Source organism: Melanotaenia boesemani, chromosome 7 (assembly GCF_017639745.1).
Source record: "Melanotaenia boesemani isolate fMelBoe1 chromosome 7, fMelBoe1.pri, whole genome shotgun sequence".
Lineage (NCBI taxonomy): Eukaryota > Metazoa > Chordata > Actinopteri > Atheriniformes > Melanotaeniidae > Melanotaenia > Melanotaenia boesemani.
In genome coordinates, this window is record NC_055688.1 from 31,671,080 (window position 1) to 31,693,597 (window position 22,518).

General features: G+C 38.0%; 1 protein-coding gene across 4 annotated transcripts in view; it reads left to right on the plus strand.

Moving 5' to 3' along the window:
• The window catches only part of gria1a (glutamate receptor, ionotropic, AMPA 1a), an 83,107-nt gene extending 65,400 nt beyond the window's left edge, over nt 1-17,707 (plus strand). Inside the window, exons 14-16 of one of the 4 annotated variants that reach the window (XM_041990481.1) lie at nt 3,237-3,351; nt 9,845-9,979; nt 13,081-17,707. In XM_041990481.1, coding sequence (XP_041846415.1) covers nt 3,237-3,351; nt 9,845-9,979; nt 13,081-13,248 — 418 coding nt within the window. In that variant the 3' untranslated portion in view covers nt 13,249-17,707. Of the gene's footprint in view, nt 1-3,236; nt 3,352-4,076; nt 4,192-9,844; nt 10,135-13,080 lie in introns of all 4 variants that reach the window. The other 3 variants (XM_041990482.1, XM_041990483.1, XM_041990484.1) reach the window with 3 other exon arrangements.
• Nucleotides 17,708-22,518: the final 4,811 nt, after the last annotated feature.

The following is a 22,518-nucleotide window of genomic DNA, read 5'->3' on the forward strand; positions in this document are numbered from 1 at the left end:
AGCTCAGCTAGATAAAAACCTTTAGGTGCTCTTATCCATTTTTTTTTTTTTTTTGCCCATAGAGCTCAGTGTTTGCTCATTATAAACTTAAAATTTGCATTCATTTTGAGCAATTTCATGCAGTTTGATTTCTTTATTCATCTTTTTATCATAATAATGCAGCGTGTTTATTGTGGTGCTAGGTTCTTCATTCTTAATGTACTTGGATCAGATGTACAAAGCATGGCATTCATTACTCAGAAACTCATTACTAGACTTTTTCTTTTCTTTTTTTTATCAAACATCACTGTGTTTACGTGTTTAAGCTGACTTGTGAGCACTAGCAGAAGTGTAAAGTAGAACCTTGAGATGCCATCCTCATGTTATTACAGCCCACCAATTACATTCAAAATTACAAAAACAAAAGTGCATGATGTAAATTTGCCAAACATTATATAAATCTGGGGGACATTTTAAATCATCAGCATCCCACATGGCTACTTTCACACTTAAGCCAGGGCTCACACCTTGAATGTGAAGTCAGCAGAGTTGAATTTTCACATTTGATGTGATAAATGATCTAATGAATAATAATTCATTCTGGGTTTACTTCTCCCATTGATGAGCAGCAGCTGTCAATCCACATCACATTAACACCATAACCAACTTCCCATTTATATTTCTCCTGCAACCACAGAGAGAGTGCAGATGCTGGTGGCATCTGAAGCTTTTAATCTGTCTCTAATAGGCCTCATTCATTTTAATGAAAGGAGCCAAACAGGAAGATTTCATTCAGTCTCACTGACGATTCATTTGGGATTCCACCTTGGCTGACAGCCAGGGGTCAGAATACTGAGTAGAAATGTTTCTTAAGATGCTCCTTTTTAAATTTCATGGAAATCTGATTTTACACATCAAGTAAGTGCTGCATTAGTGATAGCAATTACAGGCAGGTGGTGAAATTAATCTGCTCTGAACTCATGTAGAGCGGTTGGTCTAGACCCATAGCATAGCAGCAGGATACTGCGTTTAACTGCTGAGGATGGCCCACATTATCGCCCTCTCTTTTTGGTAATTAGTGGATGAGTGATGTATGCTGATCTCAGGTTGTTATATTGGTCATTCACAGATGCCTGACTTGAGTTTCATTAACAGCCTGCTAACATTCATGATTGGATGAGTGCTATTAAACCATGTTAAACTTCAGTTTTTCATGCCCACCTGTGATAAGATGTCAGTAAATGACCTGCATATTTGAAGAGTTTGGTTCAATCAGGCCTGCAGTAAGTTACTAATTAATGTTTTTGCACCAACAGGGTGTCAGCTGATCCCAATCATAGATATGCCACCTCACTATTTGGGAACATGAAGACTTAAGATCATTTATATAGAGGTTATGGTATAAAAACTCTAAAGCTGAAACCTTAACATGTCATCATTCTTTTTTAGCTTCGTCAACATTTAAATCACAGTACGTACCCCTCTTTCTTTTAGATTTTACCAGCAAAATGGGAAATATGCATAGTGATTGATTTGAAAAGGGAAACATAAATGAAAATTTGTAAAAATATATATAAAAAACTGTATGATTCTAATGGGTTTGAAACTCAACATGGCCTTTATTCTCTGACAGTCTGAACCCTCCTCGTAATTTCTTTTAGTAGTCTTCAGGAATAATTCTCCAGACTGTCCAAAGCTCTTATTTAAATGCTGGCTGTCTTTCATTCTGTTCTCTGTCAAGATGATCCCACAATGCATTAGTAACGTTGAGGTCTGAGGAGGATTTATCACTCTATAAGACTTGTAGTTGATGGTTTTCTGTCCAGTTCTTGTGTCATTTGGCATACCTCAGCTTTTCATGGAAATAATGAGGTTGTATGTATCTTTCAGGTTATTTGTCAGCTTTTTGCAGGATCTTTTTTCTTGAATCCTATTTTTTCTAAAAACTGCTGTAGATAGGTTTTTTTTTTTTTACCTGCCACATCTTTTTCTTTTGTTCAAAACTCTTTCACTGTATATTTTCAGTTTATGAGAATGTTGTTATTCATCTTGATCTGCAGGCTTGATTGAAAGTTACATTTTGGAATCACTTCCTTTTACAGGAATCTTTTCAGAGAAGACATTCAGATTAACCAGTTTAATGTTCTGTTTAAATTTCTCTCTTTCATTTCTCACATATATGATACCCAGCCACCTTCATGACAGTTTACCCTGTCCCACTAACACCCTGAAGCCTTCCTGACATCTGTTCACCTCCCACCAACTTTCCAAACTAACAAAATAACCTGTTGATCTCAAAGGCCATCCATGTTCATGCACTTTGACTTCTTTCTTTTTGTCTGACTTCGCTGGGCAGAGAAAGAATTCAGAGGTTTTACCGGCCCTGAGGAGACCTGTGTTCCCTACAGCTGTGTCGTGCACTCGAGGTTGTGGATAAAGACTCTTCTGTCTCTGCTGATGAGAAAGGCAGAATAAACCAAAACTAAACCAAACACTTTCTGTACAGATCTGGTGCTGATTTGATGGGTAAGGGAGTATTGCTGTAAGGCTGTAATCTTGCATTATTTTATGCAAGTTCTGATTTTAGATTCTGCCTTTCTGTAGTTTGTGGATGGAGAGAGTCTTTGCTCACAGCCAGTCAGCTATAGGAAATACACACACACACACACTTATACCAGAGAGAGAGCAACCAATGGGGGATGCTTTGGATGAGTCTGTGATTCCATCTATGGTTGGCCATATAATTTCCTTTCAGACGGTTTAAGGAAACGACTTGAAGGCGAACTTGGCAGCTAAAACAGTAAAGGCCTCTAGCTGCATGTGTCTCTACTGATCGTTATAAATTATTCAACATAGGCCTCAATTCACCATAATGCTGTTGTAGTCTAACATTGGTAGGTTATTTACCATACCAATGTGTATGCTTGGGCATCTGAAAGGAAATTACCATCTGTAGGTGGAGTAACACATCCAAGGCGTCTCTTTTCAGTGTGTGCTCTGCCTCTCTCTGAGGCCCCTGCTTGGTAAAACCTGACTCAACTACTGTATGGGCACTCAAACATTTCAGCCCATTGCAGGAATGCAACTATCATGTGCACTGAAAGCCAGCGCTCCTGCTTCATATCAGTAGCTATATGCAGGAGAGTTCCTAAATACCAAGTCAGTGTTATCATATTCACCACCACCATGCGACAAAACTCTTTATATCTGTCCCATAGACTGTCTCCTAATGGCTATCGTTTCATATTATTTTCAAGAAACCCAGTAAACCTGGCGGTGTTAAAACTGAACGAGCAGGGCCTCTTGGACAAATTGAAAAACAAGTGGTGGTACGACAAGGGAGAGTGCGGCAGCGGGGGCGGGGACTCCAAGGTCAGAGCCAGTTCGATACACCCTGCTGGTAAAGGGTGGTGAGGGTGGGGGTAACCGGCAGGTCCACGCCACACTACCACTCCCGCAACACTTATTCTCTCTGGTTTGGGGAAGAGCAATTGAATAGTGCAAAGGAGGGTAACCATTTGGCCAGCAAAGGGATGAATCTGAAACCTACATAGAGGGAATGTTCAGCTTCATGTTCCCTGCTTCAACAAAAAAAAGGAAAATCTTTAGAAAGTCTCAGTCTTAAGACTGCATTCTATTATTTATTTATTTTATTATTATTTTTTTTTCTGGTTGTAAAATGAATTTTATATTCTCTTAAAAAATAATCTCTTAAAAACAACTGAGATGTTTGTGTTGCACAAGTGAGGCTGAGCAGACTGCCGGTTACCCAAAGTGATATAGTAATACACATCTACTACTTTAAGGAGAAAGCCAACCAAGCTAGATGGAGTATTAATGCATATCACTTTGACTCTGATGTTCTAATGATGTTTATGCTACATATTTATGTGTGTGTGTGTGTGTGTGTGTGTGTGTGTGTGATATGTCTTTTCTTTAGCAATAAGCAAGCAAGCCCAGGCTGTATGGTGTGGATGTATTTGCTGCTATCTGTTTTTTTTTTTTGGTTTGTTTGTTTGCTGTTGTTTTTTTTTTATTAATAACATAAAATAACATGGTATAATATGTTATTTATGTTATTTCCTTATGGTTGGAAGAATCCCAGTAAACCTAGCGGTGTTGAAACTCAATGAGCAAGCCGTCTTAGACAAACTGAAAAACAAATGGTGGTACGATAAAGGGGAGTGTGGCAGCAACGACGCCGCAAGAAAGGTTAGTCTCCAACCCAAACCCGACACCTCACAGCACTTCCCAGCATAACCCTGTCCTGATCCTAGACCAGCCCCAAGTCCAGCCCTCAGCCTGTACCACACAAAGATACAACCCTCCACCTGGCTCTAGTAGTACTACTGCACTGGCCTGAATATAAGACGACACTTCTAAACTTTCACTTGTTTTTGGTTGAAAACATTTAAAGATGCTAAATTAAATGCAAAAACATACCATAAGAGCATGTAAACTACTTATTTTTTTTATAATTAGATGAAAAAATAGCAGTTAACATAAACAGAAAGCAAACTTAAGTGATTAAGAAATATGTGTAAAATCAGTACAACAGTTCTCAGAAAACAAATTATTTGATTAAATCATTTTCAGTTTCAGCTTTAATCAACAATAATCAATCAAAACAACTTCAGCTATGCCCCTGTGGGACTTTTCATCCTCTTATCGGAACACACACCTGTTAGGTACAGCAGGGAGTAGCTTTTTTGGCTTATATTCTAATTATTTATTTAGAAAAGCAGCAATTTTCTAAATATGCTGGTGTTACAAGTAATTTTCTTTTATAATAAATCAATCAAAATACAGACTGTTCTGTTAAAAATGGTTCCCCAGGGAAACATCACCTTCTGGCTCTGATATGGAAAATGTGAAGGTACACCATGCTGTACTGCATGCTGAGCACCATCTTATAAGGAATGCTCCTTTGTTACTAATTCTCTTATCTAAGCTATCAAATATTTCTATTTTTTTCTACTAATTTGCAAGTTTTTTTTATTTCAACCAGTCCATGACTGCTGGGTAAATTTTAGCTTACTTTATAGCTTACTGTTAGGTGATAAAGAGTTGTTAACTTTTCCCTACATAATTCAAAGTTCCCTATAAAGTGATTGTTTGTACTTTCTGTTTGGAATTTTGCTAAACCTGGCTGAACACCAAGCAGTTCACTTCACAGGAAAGCAAAGGAAAGTAAAGGTTGCAAGTGCAATAACAGATCATTTTAATTTAGTTCAGTTTGCTGGCTGCATAACACTAAACCCAGCTTTCTTAACATAGCTTCCTTTGCAGATTAGAGGCTGAATTATAACCGAAAACATAATGTTCTTTGAATTACACAAAAAAATCTAGTCCTCTAATGTGAACTGGACTGGATTTCCAGAAACAGTGTCTTATATTTGGGCCAGTACTCTGGTGGTACTCTGGTGTCTTCTTCTTCTTCCTGCCATTAATGAACTTGTGTTGTCAGAAATTTAATGTTCATTACCAGCCTGTAAATATCTATCATGGGGTAGAGTATTGAGGATTGTTAAATATATACAGTAAATGAACTGCTCTTAACATTTAGACAAAATGAACCCGCTCCGACCCCCTAAAACCCCTGCAAACATTGTTTTAGAACACAAGTATAAATTAATACATAATCAGGGAGAATTTATTTAAAATAATTTAACATATTGAGCTGTAATCTTTAAATATTGGCCTTTAAACTAATCCTACCCTAATTCTTTCTCTGTAGATAGTGCATGCAAACCCTGTGAATTTGCAACATCAAGCTCGAGTAACACCAAATGTCCCTCTGCACTCGCATGCATCAGCAAGTTCTGTTATCAACTAACTCAAGAAGCAGCTTAACTGTACAGCTTTGACTCTTAAGTTCAGATTCCTCCACGTTCTTATAGGTGGCTTGCTGATTCTGTCTAGAATTAGTTGCCTTATATTCATTGACAGTTTTAATGCAAATGTGACTGAATATACACCAAAATAGAACATGTTATAAATCTTCTAAGAATGATTTCTGCCAGATTTGACTGTAGAAACATTTAATAATCCACTTTAAATTCAAACATACACACATGTCCACTAAAATTTGCCTTAGTTTGACAAGGGGACAGTTCCTGTTTCTTTTTGAATAATGTCATGCAGAGACAATATGTGACTGCTGGTAACAGTCCTGGTAATAATAGCAGTAGTTTCTAAGTTTACCATAATAAATTTACCAACCTTGAAATATATATGTTGCTGCTGGACTTAGTGTGTACAGAACAGTTTAATTTCCTCTTGCACTTGCACACAGACATAGTCACTATGACTTCACAGCTTGAAGCTTTAAGAAGTTTTAAGTTACACTCTAATTTAGACAATACAAATGGCTGTTGCATTCTTAAGTCAAAAATGGTTCAATTTTACCTTATTTAAGACCCAAGGATGCATAAAAAATCCAACTAGACAAACTACAAATAGCTACAACATAAATTAGCATGTTGATTATCTCATACCAAGATTGCTAGCTAGCTAGCGTTACCTTTGTTAGCATGGTGCATCTATCTCTCAGTTTTGATTGTGACATTAACTGGGATGTAATTTTTTTTTCTTTTTCATTAAAAACCAACATTAAGCATGAACTGAACACGTTAAGTGTATTTTCTTTCATATATATATGTGTTCATTCATGAAATGGTTGAAAGAGGACCATAATCAATCTAGTTTCAGTTGCTGACTATCTGCTTGCTGACAGGTATATTTTCGTTTCTTTTGGGAATTAATTTATTAGGGCATTCCTGGGCTGCTAGCTCCCACCTCACATAACATGGGCAACATACAATTTTCTCACCACCTAACAAGAAAAAGATCCCAACCTCTATCAAGCAGTTTTAACATCTTGCTTTGAACAGTTATGTATGGTTAGATGAGCTAACACATTTTATTAGCCTAATTTATTATCCTTTGGTCCGTTTTTAATTGTTCTTGTTTTAATTAAAGGGGAAGGTTTTCACACACACAGGCATTTAATCAAAAATGTTTCCCAGGATTTGTTGTCTGAGAAGGAACTTAAGGAAGCTTTTGCATTTTCAACAGCTCAATAAAGTAGAAAGAAAGAATTAGTTTCTGTTTGGAGCAACAACCTGCACATTTTCAGTCCTCCAAAGAGTTAGACAAGCTTGACAAGCTATGAAAATCCTATTTACAAGAAATAATGTTGACAAGGTAAATTCCCTTTATTTACATAATGAATACAAATTTTATATTATAGGCTGAATGATTCTCTTATCTAAATGATTCTGTTACTGCCTTGCTAATAGATATATGTGGGCATAAGTGCCATTGAGATGGAGACAAAAAAATACCTATATTAGAAGTAATGTCAACCTAAAAACTTTAGTTAACTTCATATAATGCTATAGCTGCATGAATGCATGTGTTGTGGGAAGTTAATGCACTTTGTCTGTACCCCTCTCCCTAGCAAATTGTGAAGTCATAATTAAACAGTCATGTGTATGGATATTTATTACCCATACCTGAAGTGAATTTAGAAACAATGTATAATTATGATGTTTTAAGGTCGATGTCTGTTTCAAGTAACTGGAGCTTGCCTCACAAAGTGAGTTCATTAAAAGTCACTAAAATCATTCACTAAAGTGAAACTGGTGCTTCTGGTCCCAAAAATGTGGAAACAAAATACCATAACCACAGCAATTAACTTGATCAAACTTAATTACAGATAAGGGGAAAACTAGTAAATCCATTGATATCTGCCAATATAATGGGCTTTATATCAGCAAGGTTATAATAAGTTAAATCAAAGATGTGCAGCACTCAGCAAGAATGTTCAAATGCCATTCTTTTAAAATTTTACTCATTTGAAGTTTTACTTCAAAGAAACAAGTGCAAAGGAAATTATTTATAGCAGTGGTTCTCAAACTAGGGGGCAGGCCCCCCTGTGGGGGGTGTGGCAACAAGACAGGGGGCGCATGGGAAAATGTAGCAGACAAACTAATGTATTGACAATCTGGGCTCTTGGAAACACTGGTCCACACTCCAGACCACTTGGTGGCAGTAATTCTTGATTTAGAATATCTTGAAAGTTGAAAATTAGATATATTAACCATTAGCCAGTTTTAATTATCTTTTTTTTTTTTTCCTTTTCGTATTAAGATGTAAATAAGAAAATGTTAAGAAAATCACTATTGTGGACAGTTTTACTCTGTTTTTTGTCATCTTCAAAGAAAACTTGATGCACATTGTCTTCATGGGAACATTTCTAAGAAGACTTGGAAACAATGTCTTGAATCACATCTGATCTGGCAAAAAACAGATTAAAATGACTCACCAGCTCTTTCCAGACTGAGCTGAACCAAACCTATCCCAGATAGTGTATTAGATCTCAGACATTCCAAGAGATTAACCTCTTCACAAAAGGAATTCTCTCATTCGTTAACTAAAGTTTTGCAAGAGAAATGCATGTCCATTTGTTCTGGATTCAAGCTTTCAGCTGCTCAACAGTCTGTGGTTAAGTTGAGATCACAGGTCTCTACAATATTGCATTGACAATTACAATAATAATTAATATTATATTTTTTACTGATCCATGGTTTTTAGGGTTTACTGCAAAGTGTTGAGCTGCAATTCACTCTTGCCTGTAAACACTAAGCTTTCGGTGGGATAAATCTGAAAGTCCCATTTAATACCCAATCCTGGCACCCTTACCTGTCTATAGAAAACATCTGCTGTTAATCAAATCTTCTGAAACAATATCACTTGTTTTTTTCTTTCTTTAACTAACATTTTTAACATGGTCCTGGCATCAAACTCTTGATTTGTTCGTATTTTTAACACAATGAAGTCATGGTCATAGTAAACATTCTGAAAATCATTTCCTTTGTCCTTTATCTATTAAGTACAAACAAATTACAGATTGCAGATTTAGGTTTTTGTTACAGAATGTCCTAGAGTAGGTTTGGGAATTAAATTAGTTTTTTTTTTTTCTTTTACAAGTATTTTCGAAAAATACATAGAAGCTAAATATATGACAAAAAAAATAAATATTTTCTTAATGTTTCTTAAATTAATTTATACTGAGTGGTTTGCAAGAATGATTTATTAGATAAACTGAGACAGAAAAATTGCTAAACTGTAACTTCGATAAATCACTGCTAGTTGATTAATGGTATGCAGACAACTTCCTTGTTATTTAAATTAAATTCCACTCAACAATGTGCTCAAACATAATACATCATATTTAATACCATGTTGTTATCAAGTTGCCTCATACTCTGTTTCTGGAGTGATGAAATGAGTCAGCCAGTATAGGTGTCAACAGCCTCTGAAAGCCCTTCACTGCCATTAGCATGCAGCAGGAGATCTTATTAATGGCTTTTACAGCTACCTGCTGTATTTACTCTTTTGTGAGAACTAGCTATAGCTGTACTACATATGATGTATTACAAAGTTTTTATCAGTATCTACAGATGGTAAAGTGGCAAACACTGAGGGAACTTTCCTTTCCTTTGTGTTGGGAAGCTGACCTAATGTTTTGCAATGGCTTTTCGGCACTCTTAGTCACCAAGCTTAACTGTAGCTGTATTTGTGAGATCAGAAATACAGAATAAATCTAAAGCTTAGATATGTAACATACATCCTACTTTGTGAGACAAGCCTCTGGCATGTTAGTCTTTGTTGTTAACGTAGGTTAATGTGTGTGTTTGTGTATGTCATTTTACTATACATGTATTACATTAGAGTCTGATAAGTTGTGATTCTTGTGTGTCACTGTTTGTTTGTGGGTAAATGTGTGTGATGTCATATGCCTGTTTGCTTTTGCCACTGTCACTCCTTACCACTTGGCTCTGACCCCTTCTTCCTCCAGGACAAGACAAGCGCTCTGAGCCTCAGCAACGTGGCGGGAGTCTTCTACATCCTGATTGGAGGCCTGGGCCTGGCCATGCTGGTGGCACTGGTGGAGTTCTGCTACAAGTCCCGGACCGAGTCGCGCCGAATGAAGGTGTCCACCGCGCGAGCTGCTGCCGCCTCAGCCGCTCAGGCCTTTCACTGCTCAGCCTTAGACAGTGGTGCTAGCGCCCCCTACACAGAGCTGCAGAGCTACGGCCTGTACGCCAACAACACTGTTAAGATATAAGGGCAGAGCACAGCCACGGGGTAGGAAATGCTGCGATCAAACCATGATGATGATGATGATGACATCTGCCTCCACCCCCTCCCGCCCATCTAACCGTGATCACAGTAGGGCCTCTCACGGCTTCCACCGCAGTGCCACCGCTCTCCTGTACTTCTCTCTACCTCTGCCGCTCCCTCGCTCAGTCTTTGTCACTGATCCTCTGCAGTGTTGTTAATCACTTGATTTTAAAATTGCCCTTATGCCAGTTTTCCTCCTGCTCTAAAACTAACATTGTAATGCAGTCACTTATTAGTGTTATGATGTATGGTCTATTCCATGTCAGCTGTTTTGTGGTAAAAGGTAAATATATAAAACAAATATTCCAAAAATTTTAAATATTCCAAATATTGGAACAAAGAGTTCATACTTAATTATAATATACACTACAAGATCAGAAAATGGCATTTTTAAAAATATTTGGTGTAAACTGACCTTTACCTGGGTAAACCTCACACGCCCAAGTGCAAGTGAATGCAGCATGTGATTTACCTCTATACACTGATCTCCATCAACACTCCCTCGTTCAAACGCTGATAAAACTGCAGATTTGGCTCAAAGTAAATTGTTCTCAAGTATTTATGCTGCAGTGATTAAAGCCAAATGCAGGATCATCCCAAATAAACAATTATTACTGAATTAAAAATATCATTGGCTGTTTGCATTACTTTTACGCTTTAGTTGAAACCATCAATTCATTATTTACTCAATTCTACAGGTTTTTTTTAAAGTTCTCAGGTACATGTGCCACCCTTTTCCTGGTTTGTGCCACTGCCTGGGCCCCCCCTCCAAAAAATTTCTAGATCCACCCCTGTTATGAGCACAATATTTATTTCAAAATTTAAAAGTTTTTAAAGCCTTAAAAACAAATGTATTGAATAAACTATTAAATCAGCATCATCCATTTTTACACTATTTACAAAGTTGTTTTGTTTTTTTTATTTTATGTTTTGTTTTTTTTTCTTTTGCTAAAGTTGACAATGTTCTGGTGCCATCGTTTCTGCCAAATTAAACCACCTGCAGCCTTAAAATTGACACAAAGAAAAGTAAATATGAAAAGATCATTTAAATATATTTTATACCTTTTCAAAACTTGAGAGATATGATGTGAAAAGGACACATATTTGCATTATTTCCTTACAGTTTCACTATAAATTACAAATATCATTAAATTGACCAACTAGACTGGAGCTTGACGTTCTAGCTACATATCTTACCCCATAAGCAAAAAAAAAAAAAAAAAAAAAGACTTCTTTGTGAACCTCCACCTGCTTGTGCTTATTTATGCCAAAGAGTGAAATCTGACCCATCCTCTTTGAAAGATCATAACTTGATCAATAAATAATCCTACTCTGGCTCAGGCGCTTTTGTTCAGTTAGATTAATCTTCATCAACAAAAGAAATGGACTAAAATCAAAACTCTGAGCTATAACTCATGTTTGAGCTGACATGGAATAACCCATATATAATATCCTAGTGCACAATGGCCAACATCTCTGGCTGCCACCTGTAAATATTGTTTATTGGAAACTCATTACACATTTAATGTTATATATTGCAGTATATTTCTATAAAAGAATATGCCATGTTCTTAGTAACATTTTCTTCTGTATCATGTGGTTACTTAGATTTTTTTTTCCAATAACTTGGATGTTTCTACTTAAATCTCATTACTAGAGTCATTACAATAATCATGTGCACACTTTTCACAAATTTCACCTTGCAGTAGAGGTATAAAGGCAATTTGAATCACAGTGGTACATCTATCTACTTCTGTCGCTCTGAGCAAATCTCTTCCCTGCTCCTTCTTCTCTTTTTGCTGATTGTCTCGCAAAAGCAGGGCCCATTGTGGTGAACATCGTTTCTATGTATACCATGAGACGGTCCTGGTGCGGCTCGCATGTCTTCCATCCCTGCTTTAACCTAATACGGTGTAACTCAAGCTGTTGTATGTTCAAAGATGTGAAATGAAGGAATAGTTGCTCTATTCTTCACTGGAAGATAGTGAGGTTTCTCCTCCAGCTGCTGTGAGATCATATCTGTTTGACATCTTCTTCCTTGATCGATTTACAACAAACCGTCTTTGATTTATTCTTCCAACATCAAAGCCCCTCAGGGCACACTCATATACTCTTCATGTAAACAGACAGATACAAGGCAGACCCAAGACAAAGAGGAGATTTTCTACATGAATCTCTTATATTTTAATCAGCCGATGAAGAGGCACCTGATCAGTATGCTGATGAGAATGGCGAGGAGCCTATTAGTCCGGCACTGCCTTTATGCTGTTTGGCTTGTAGAAAACAAAAACACAGTTCCAATTAGAGGCTGCTGTAATTCTCCAGTCCCCATGCAGCACTTAGCGCTTACTTGAGATTACACTTGCTTTGCCCAATTTAATCAGCTATAGAAAAGGGGGATGAGGGAAGGAGGGGCACGTGTGCGCATACTCAGACACACACGCCAGCATCACACATCATTGGATCAGCCTTCGAGTCTTGTGGCTTTATTTACGCTAGAAGGGAGAATTAAACCAATGAGTGAAGTCTCAGCTCCCTTCTTAGTGCCCACACTTTGCTCTGCACCTCCTTTTTTTTACAAATTAATATATTTGAAGCACAGTGACCAGCACCCCAAATTACCACCCGCGAATTTCTCTCAGGTTTTCATAAATTAGGGAGAAAACTAGTACTTTATGACTCTGAACACTTCATTCAGCTCCTGAATTTCTTAGTGTGCAAGCACCACCTCAGATTGTAACATAAAGAGCTTTTTATGTGCTTATATATGTATGTATTTAGTTTAATTTGCATAATAGAGCCTCTAACTAAATTCTAAGTGCTTCTTTCTTTGTTTGACTAAGACACAATGCATATGTTAACCAACTGAGACCTGGTTTGCAGGCTAACTGTTATGTTTGTTTCTGGCAGCAATCCATCAATGATGCCATGCGCTGCTCCACCCTGACCAGGATGAGCGGCAACGGGAGCGGAGGAGAGAACGGACGAATCCTCACCCACGACTTCCCCAAGACCGTTCAGACGCTGCCCTGCATGAGCCACACCGCCAGCATGGGACTGGGTGCCTCTGGCATGTGATCATCGCGTTACTGTGCTGGCGGCGAGGGATCGGCAGGGTGGGGCAGAAGAAGAGCGCAAGACTCTGTTCACCTCAATAATCATGGCTGCCCGGTTCGGCTGATCTATTCTCCTGGCTGTCAATTTGCCCGACTTGAACGTGACTTACTGCCAAAATGCACTCTGAAACCCCTCCTTACGAACTACAGCAGAGACATTTTTAAATAAAAGGATGTTTGAAAAAGAGATCCAGAAAAAAAGGGAAATGCACTGCAATAAAGAAGACATCAGTGTGGGACGGGGAGGGCGGGGTGTGTTTTTGAAAATCTTTTTACAGTGTTCATTTAAGTTGGGGAAAAAAAGAACTTGACACTTCAGTGTGACGCCTGCGCTGTGCCATTTTGATGGAGCTGTTGACGTTAGTCTGCGTGTGCAATATCCTGACCTCCACTGCTGACCTTGTACTACCTAGTTGCTTTCTGATGGTCGGCGGGAACTTTTTTTTTTTTTTTTTTTGCGTAGATGTCACAGAGGAGGACAAACACTTGTGAACGCTTCTATGATTTGATATTGTTTCTTTGAACATTCTTAATCTCTTTCACATTTTACACTCCATTTTAGAAAGACAAAGTGCTCTGTGTAGCATAGCTGAGTTTTTATGATACCGTACATGGTTTACACTGATGTTATAGCACAGAGCTTTGTCACAAGTAGTTTAATTTATCTTCGACTGAAGGTTTCCGCAACAAACATGCATTGCTGCTACGCCTCATTCAACACATCATGCCTTGTCTTGGTGCCATATGACCATTTCCACAAACGCACACAGATACACTGTACACTTGTTGCTACTGGGTCATTGGTTGGCCAGCAGATACAGAGTTTTATAGATAGAATCGGCAGATTCAGAAATGTCCACCTTGACCTAAATGGAAAAGAGAATGGCGAAAAAGACATTCTTCTATGTCTATGTAAAGTACTGAGTGACCTTACACTGTATACTCCTGTGACATTCATGCATACCCACTCACATACTCTGGAGTGTATTTGCAGCCCGTGTAAAGAGCAAAAGATTGACAAATTTGAATTCAATATGAAGGAAATCCTCCTCGTATTATTGTTGCTGCATAATTCATCCACTCCTGTGATGTATTTTCAGTCGTATTCAGTTTTAATGAAATTGGCAGCACATGCAATTTATTGAGAGTGGCATATCCCCTGCAGATTGTGCATGGCCTATAAAAAGCAAGTTGGCCTAGTCTCACTGTTGCTAGCTGGCGGCAGAGGGAGGGGGACAGATACACTTGATGTGACTGAGAGATTTACAGTGACTATCATCTGTGTTTATTGGAGGTCAAGGTTAAGGTGATCACTGCACTGCTTGGTGGAGTCCTCTCTTTCAGATCACATAAAGAGAAGAAAAATCAGAACGGCAGGTCTGAGAGAGACAAGAGGAGAGATTACAGAGGGCAGGCAGCCTACAGGGAACTGCCATCCCAAAAGATGCCAGAACTTTTAACTCTAAATGACTATAAGTGATGCACTTTGATTTGTAGGACTGCCATGGCCAGTTTGCAGGATTGGCTGCATTCCTGTGAATATGTGATCAACAGCATGAAGCAAAACTTAAGCAAAATTTTAATGAAAAGGAAAATAAATCTAAGATACTGTCAGTGTTGTCCTAGAAATTTACATTAATATCTAAGCTCATCTTTAGCTCATTATGTGGTATATTTTCAGCGTTTTTTGCTCCTGTTTGCGCTCTTTTCTATTGTTAGCTGTAGGTGGGGGAAAAAATGTGGTTACAGATTTCTGAAGAGGAGTATTTCAATCTAAGTGTGATGGTAGTGGTTCATCTCTTTACCATGAATTCACAATGTTATTTAAACTTTATTTATTACACATTTCTAAATGACTTTGTCCTGTTTTGATGGATTTTCTTGCTTTGGTATTTGGTATCTTTTCACCAACAAAAAGTAACTGAAAACAAGCTAAAGTGAAAGCTTGGTTGCTGAGCGTTACTGCTCAAGCTCTCTGTGTATTCTCCTGAGACGTTTACGACACACGGGAACTCCCAGTTTCTCACTCACCAGTACAACTGTCCTCAAAGATCAAGCTGCTTTCAAGTCATAAAACTATTTACTTCCATGTGAGTTAAATGCAGCATCACTATGGTGACAAGAAGTGTTCAGTGTACCACAGTATGTTTATGCATGTGTGAAAAAAAAAAGCTACCGGTGAAGCAGCAAAGTACTGTGAAGTGAGTCAAGGCCATGCATTTAGATTTCAACAGGGGTGTTGGAACGCTGTGCAGCCCACTCAGACCAATTTCATGCAATTCTTATTTTCAGTACTCCATGAAATAGTTTTTGAAGTGTCATCTGTTTTTGCATATTTAAAAGTTTCCTATTGAAAAGAAAAGTTAGGGATGTTTCTTTCCCTCGCTTCCTCCCTCTCTCCTTTTCACCCCAGAAAGCTCACACTTCTCGGGATGCCATACGCAAAACGACTCTTCGACAAAACTGAAACCAAACGTTTCTGTTTTTAACTCATTGGTTTGCTAGTTTTTATACCAGAAGCACAAATGGTGCACTGATGAAAGTTTACACAGCTCACAATGGCAAAAACAGGGTCATTAGGAGTTATATTGTCCTCTTAATAGCAGCAATTTGAGACAACGTTGACCTCTGCTGCTACACCGCAGACAGTTGATAGACGTGAGGTAATTGACAGCTCTTCTTTCTTCTGTTTAAACTAGCAGAAAAGTTAAGCTTAGACTTTTAGCAGTTTATCCTTTTTTTTAAGAAATTGCTTAGTTAGTTTTGGTATTTTCATTTGAATTTTATCAACAGCCAAAAAAAAAATAAATACTTAAGATGAAAATTTGTCAAAGCAGTGGAGCCACTAATAGCTGTTTTTCATAATGCAACACAGGCAAAGGTTACATAAAAGGTGCACCTTTTCCTCCTGCATCTGTTTCCTCGTACCAGTCTTTTAGTTCTTTTCAATCTACAAACATCTTCCAAGACTGAGTACAGTTATTTCAAGCACTTGCACTGTGAGAAGGTATTAAAGGAAGTATACAAAATCCTTCTGCTGAATCAAATGAGCCAGACTGGAGGAAAACTGGCTTTGACAAGATGGCAAATTATAGTAATTGCAAGCAACAAATGTCCTGAAATGTACTGAATCACACTATCATCACACAGGCTGGATATCTGTGAGTTTTAGGAGCATCTAAAGCTGTGATTCTACTTAAAGGTGACTGAAAGGTCGTTGCTCGAAATGGGATTTCCACTGCTGTCAGAAGCCAGGGGGTCATTGTTAGATCATGTACCTTACACTCAAGATGACCTCATATTTCACAGCAAAGACAGACCGCCTCATTCGCTGCCACATCTGGTTGTGTGTGTGCATTTTTTTTCTCTCTCTCTGAGTTTCTGCTTTAAAAAACAAAGAAAACTGTAAAAAGAAATAAAATTAAAAAAGGATGGCACCAAACCTAATCTATGACTTTTGTACATCATCATAGGAGCAAAATAACCCGGCAGTTTACTGAAATCATACGTATCCCCACATGTTTGTATATAAAATGTTTTTTCGTTATATTTATTTAAATTTCCTTTGTTTGTTTGTTTTGTTCCCCTGTGAAAAGAAATCTCTTTTAAATCATGTGTCATTGTACCAGGATTAGTTACCTACCGTGTGAAGACCTGTTCCTTTCTTCCTTCATATGTGTGTTCTTTTTCCTGATAATGTATTAATTAGTACCCAGCACAGCACTCTTCAGCAGAGGCTTTATGTTGGCAAACATGTTTTATATACCATGAATAGATTTCTTAAAAAAGAAAAAAAAAAAAAGGAAAAATGAAAAACTGTGTTTGTATAAAGGAGAGTTGAAATTTTGGTGGAAGTGGCACTTTGAAGAGTATAAAAAGTAATACACACAAACACAGTTGTTAAATAATCTGCCAGTTTTCAGTTGATTTTATCTCCATTTGTTGCTGTTTAAAGAAATATTTCCTGATGGTATTTTTAAGTGCTTGAAATTTAACGCATTGTGAATATTACTCTGTTTTTACATTTGTTTGTTTTTTGTTTGTTTGTTTGTTGTTTTGTTGCTGTTGTTTGTATTTCACTGTACTTTACAGCTGGAATCACCAGTTTTTTTGTTTGTTTTTATATTTTGTTTGTGTTTTTTTTTTTTTTTTTTTTTTTACTTTGCAAAGGGTGTTACTGAGTTTAACTCAAACCGTGATCAATAAATGGGTTCAAAAGTATATATATGTATATATATATATATATATATATATATATATATATATATATATACATACATACATACATATATATATATATATACATGAGAGAATACAACTATTAAGAGTCAGATTTTTGAGAAATAACTTTTTTTTTCTAACCAAAGTGTCCTGGAAGGAAGGCATTATGCTTTTGTAACTGAATAAAGGATTAAACTATGGCTATTTGTTGTTTTTATTATTAAAAACAGTCACATTTCTTATACCGTGCCTTGGGCAAATAGAGTATTACTTTAGATCTTACAAGGAAAAGAAGGATAAAGTGCTGCCTGGGTCTAAAATAAGTTAAAGTTAAATAAAATAATAATCTGAGGCAGCCCGTCTTATGTGAAAAATGAGGAAGAAAGTAGTTTCTGTTAGCTGCTGGATAATTAGCCATAACCACTATACTGTAAGCTGAATGGCTGGTCCACCTGCAGATTATGAAGGACAAGCAATATTTGATGAACTAGTACTTCAAGTATGTATAATTTGTGATTGACTGCCCACCTGTCCTTGGTGTACCATGCCTCTCATGGTACATTACCTTGCGTTTAGTAGCCATCACAAGTCTGTGATAAGAAGATGGTGCACTGTGTTGGGATGGACATGGTCAACAATACTCAGGTAGTTTGTTGTGTTTAAGCAATGATCAGTTGGCACCAAGGGGCCCAAAGTGTTCCAAGAGAACACCTCCCACGCCTTTACACCACCACCATCCTGAACTGTCGATACAAGGCCGGATGGATCAATGCTTTTAGGGTGTTACCACAAAATTCCAACCCTACCATCTGAGTTGTCTGAGACTAATCAGACCACGCAACATTTTTCATCTTCTGTTCTCCAGTTTTGGTGAGTTGTAGCCTCAGTTTTCTGTTCTTAGCTGACAGAAGTAGAACCTGGTGTGGTCTTCTGTTGCTGTAGGCCATCTGTTTGGACACGTTGTGCCTTCGGAGATGTATTCTGCATACCTTGGTTGTTGCCTTTCTGTCATCTCCAAAGTTTGCCCATTTTCCTCTGACTTCATCAACAATTTTCCGTCAGTTTTCAGCACTTGTCTGATTTCCATCCAGACAACTGCTGCTTACTAGATGTTTTATCTTCTTCAGCCCATTCTCTGTAAACTTTAGATAGGATTGTGTATAAAAAAAACCCCAGTAGATCAGTAGTTTCAGACCAGACTGTTTGGCATCAACAACCATCAGTTTGAACTTCGTTGTGACCACGTTCTCCATGTTTAAATGTATTTAGTTGCTGGCTGGTTAGCTATTTGTGTGAACAAGTAATCTATTAAAATGGCAGAGTGTATACTTCAGTTGGCAAAGATCTGCAGTCCTTATTTTTTGGGGCAGCTGCTTTGCAAATTTGCCACTAAACTCATTATAAAGTCTGGCACTGTTCCAGCTATTTATCTGGGTGACATTATGATTAGGAGCAAGTGTGTCTTGAACTGGTAAATTTATAGTGTTATTTTCATATGTTCATATTTATTTATAGTGTTTTCCACCCTCATTTGTGATTCCTGTACACAGCTGTAAGTCTTCTGACACGTGACGTGGGGTATTCACTAATACTGTATAAAGTAGTGGAGCATGTAACTAAATCGAAGTCAGTGACAGAAAACAATCTAAAATTTATTTCTATTGGTTTCTAATCTCTTTGATTAAATAACTGTTACGTTTTATTTTCTTAGAATTACTTATTTATATCTACTTGTAGTGGGTCCACATACATAGAAGCTGCCATTTTTCTGCCAATATTTTTACTACAGTGTCTCTAAAAGAACAAACAACTCTATGTGTGAAGTGAAAACCTTCTTAGCTTTAAAACTACAATACTGGCTTTGTTTGATATGTACTAGAGCATGATTTGGGATAAGTAAAGCCTTAAAAAGCACATAGAAGAAATGTGCAAAAAGTAGCTACTTACCTGTAATGCAGATGTAATGCATGTTAGGTGACTGGATCCAATCAGATAAAAACATGTTTATCTCTGGATTTGGCCAGTGATGCCACCGTCCATTCACCACTGCACTTGGCATTGGAAGCTGCCCATCTTTACCACCAGATGTCAGTAATTTTTACACATTGCTACTTAGTAAAATGTGGCAAAAACCATGAGGCTAAATGAACTACAGGTTGGTCTCTGTGGATAAAAATAAACTTCACCAACACCCAGTAAAATCTAATGAATTGACTTTTATCTAAAAAGAAAAAAAAACACTACTAGAATTAATGCACACAATGTTAACCCTCCTGTTATCATCAAATATTACTAAAACATTTCACCCTTAGAATCAATCTGACCCCAGAGATAATTGCCTCCAGAAAAAAGTTCACAGAAAATAGTTGAGTTTTTGTTTCAGTCACTTAATATATTTATTGAATACATAAATAATCACTGGATAATAAAACCGATGTGTACTCTAGCGCCACTATCAGGCCAAACTTGTAAATTAGAATTAATTTATCTTTAAAGTTTCCATCCAATTTTGGGTGAGCATGAACTCTTGGTTTTGGTGATAAAATGAGCTTTCCTGTAGCGCCAACATCAGGTCAAACTTGATGTTTTCAACAAGTCTACCCCGCTGTTGAAGTGGGGAAAGGGATCATATCATCTTTCCCTTTTTGGAAGGGATAGTGTCAGCTGGTGGTCGACACTCATTCTTATCCGATCAAAATGCCTCAAAATCAAGGCCGTCCTCAATCCAATCTTCTGTCTGAGACTCATTGTCCTCGTTTCCATTGAGCGGTTCGGCTAGGGCCGGTACGGTACGGTGCATTATTGAATGGTCCAGCCAATTCTGGTGAGCGGTTCTGGCACAACAGTTCCACTGCAAGTCGGACTGCCACTGGGTGGCGGTGTTTAGACCAAATGCCTAGTGTGGCGTCATTCTAGTGCGACGACAGTAAACGAGACGCTACTGAACAAACAACAATGGAGGCCATTCAGCAACTTGTTTTTGTTCTGCTTAGCTTGTGGTTCTTTGTACAAGCATCACAAACCGCATTGTACGAGAGAAGATTGCGGGAGGCAAAGAGAAACACAGCCGAAAAGAGAAGAAAACTTCTGGCTTGGGTCTTGCGGTGGAACGAGAGAGATGACGCCGTTGTGCGGCAAAGACAAAGACAGAGGCGCCACAGGGTAAGCGACTTCATGCCATGTTATCATGTATGTCATGTAGTTGTACTCATATGTTTACTAACTTGTACTAAATAACCTCTGTACCCGAAAAGACATTACATGGGTAGCTTAAATATGAACTGCACTGTAATGTAATGAGTTAAAAACATTTGTCCAGCTCTTTGGCTCAACCAAGTACTGAATAAGCAGTGTGCACTTATGCCCAAGTTGACATTGTCTGATGAAATCGTGATGTTGTATTTAAACAAAATGACGTACAAAAAACTTTAAAAAAAAAATTATATGCACTGCCTCTAACACTATATGACAGCACCTGGGTCCAACTGGACTCACAGCAGTCTGACTACTACTTAATGATGACGTCCCATCTTGTTTGAATTGTGTTGTTCTTACTCTCAAATGTAAGTTGCTTTGGATAAAAGCGTCTGCTAAATGACTGTAGAATAGAACAGAACTCTGTTTTCAATTCTGCAGTCTTTTGTTTACTTCTTGTGTTTATGAAAACATAACATAAAAATAAGGAAATTCGAAAAAAAAAAAAAGAAAACGTAAGATGGAAAGGATATACATGATTTAACAAGATACAGGTTTCATATATATCTATGTTAAATCGCATATTTCCTTATTTATGTTGCTCCCCTTTATACATGCCCTTTTTTGTAAGGAATATTATGTTGTATTACATTGAGTGTATTAAGTTGTGTTTCTTTTTCTTTTTTTCTTTAGATGCTTCTTCTTTTGTTGAAGCAGCGCCGCCGACCAGTCATTTAGGCTTTCAGCCGGGCCAATGAATGGTGGGATGTGACAGTCCCGGGGTTCACACACATGCAGTGGGTCCACAATTTCTGAATGTCTGAGGAAACATTTTCATACCTTTGTGCACGGCCACGTCCAGTGATGGAGAAGCAAAACACCAACTTCAGAGCCTGTTTGCCCCTGAGGAAAAGAGTTGCCATTGCACTGTGGAAGCTGGCGACCAACAGTGAATACAGAAGCATCGGTCATCTTTTTGGTGTCAGTAAATCATCAGTATGTCGGTGTGTGCAGGACTTCTGTAAGGCTGCCTGCGCATTGTTAGTTCCTGAAATTATTTGTTTTCCAGACCGGGAAAAGCTTGAAGACATGGCTGAATACTTTGAGAAAAGGTGGGGCCTTCCACAGTGTGTTGGTGCTCTTGATGGCTCACACATACGAATAGCACCACAAGAATACCACACCGACTACTTCAACAGAAAAGGCTGGCATTCCATCATCCTCCAGGGAGTTGTTGATGGAAAAGGACTATTTTGGAGTGTGAATGCAGGAAAGCCCGGGAGTTTGCATGATGCTCAGGTTCTGCGATTGTCCACACTGTGGGACGTGGTTGGGCAGGGAGGCCTGTACCCTGCTTGCACAAAGAATATTGGGGGGGTGGATGTTGGCTACTATGTGTTGGGGGACTCTGCCTACCCTTTACAGAACTGGCTTCTAAAACCATTTCCAGACAATGGCCGCTTGACAGCAGAATAACAAACCTACAACAAAAAAACATCCAGGGCCCGGGTCGTAGTTGAAAATGCATTTGGGAGACTTAAAGGTCGGTGGCGATGTCTTTTAAAGAGGAATGAAAGTGACATTGAACTTGTCAAATCCATGGTGCTTACTTGCTGTGCTCTTCACAATCTTTGTGAAAGTCATGGAGAAGACTACCTGCATGATTTGGATATGTCTGCAGAAGAGCCAGTACTTCTAGCTCGGGATGCTGAAGAAGAGGGGAGTGAAGTACGTGAGGCTCTGATGCGGCACCTCAACACTTAACAAGTTTTTTCAATGTTACATATAAGCAGACACTCCCATGGCCTCTACAGAT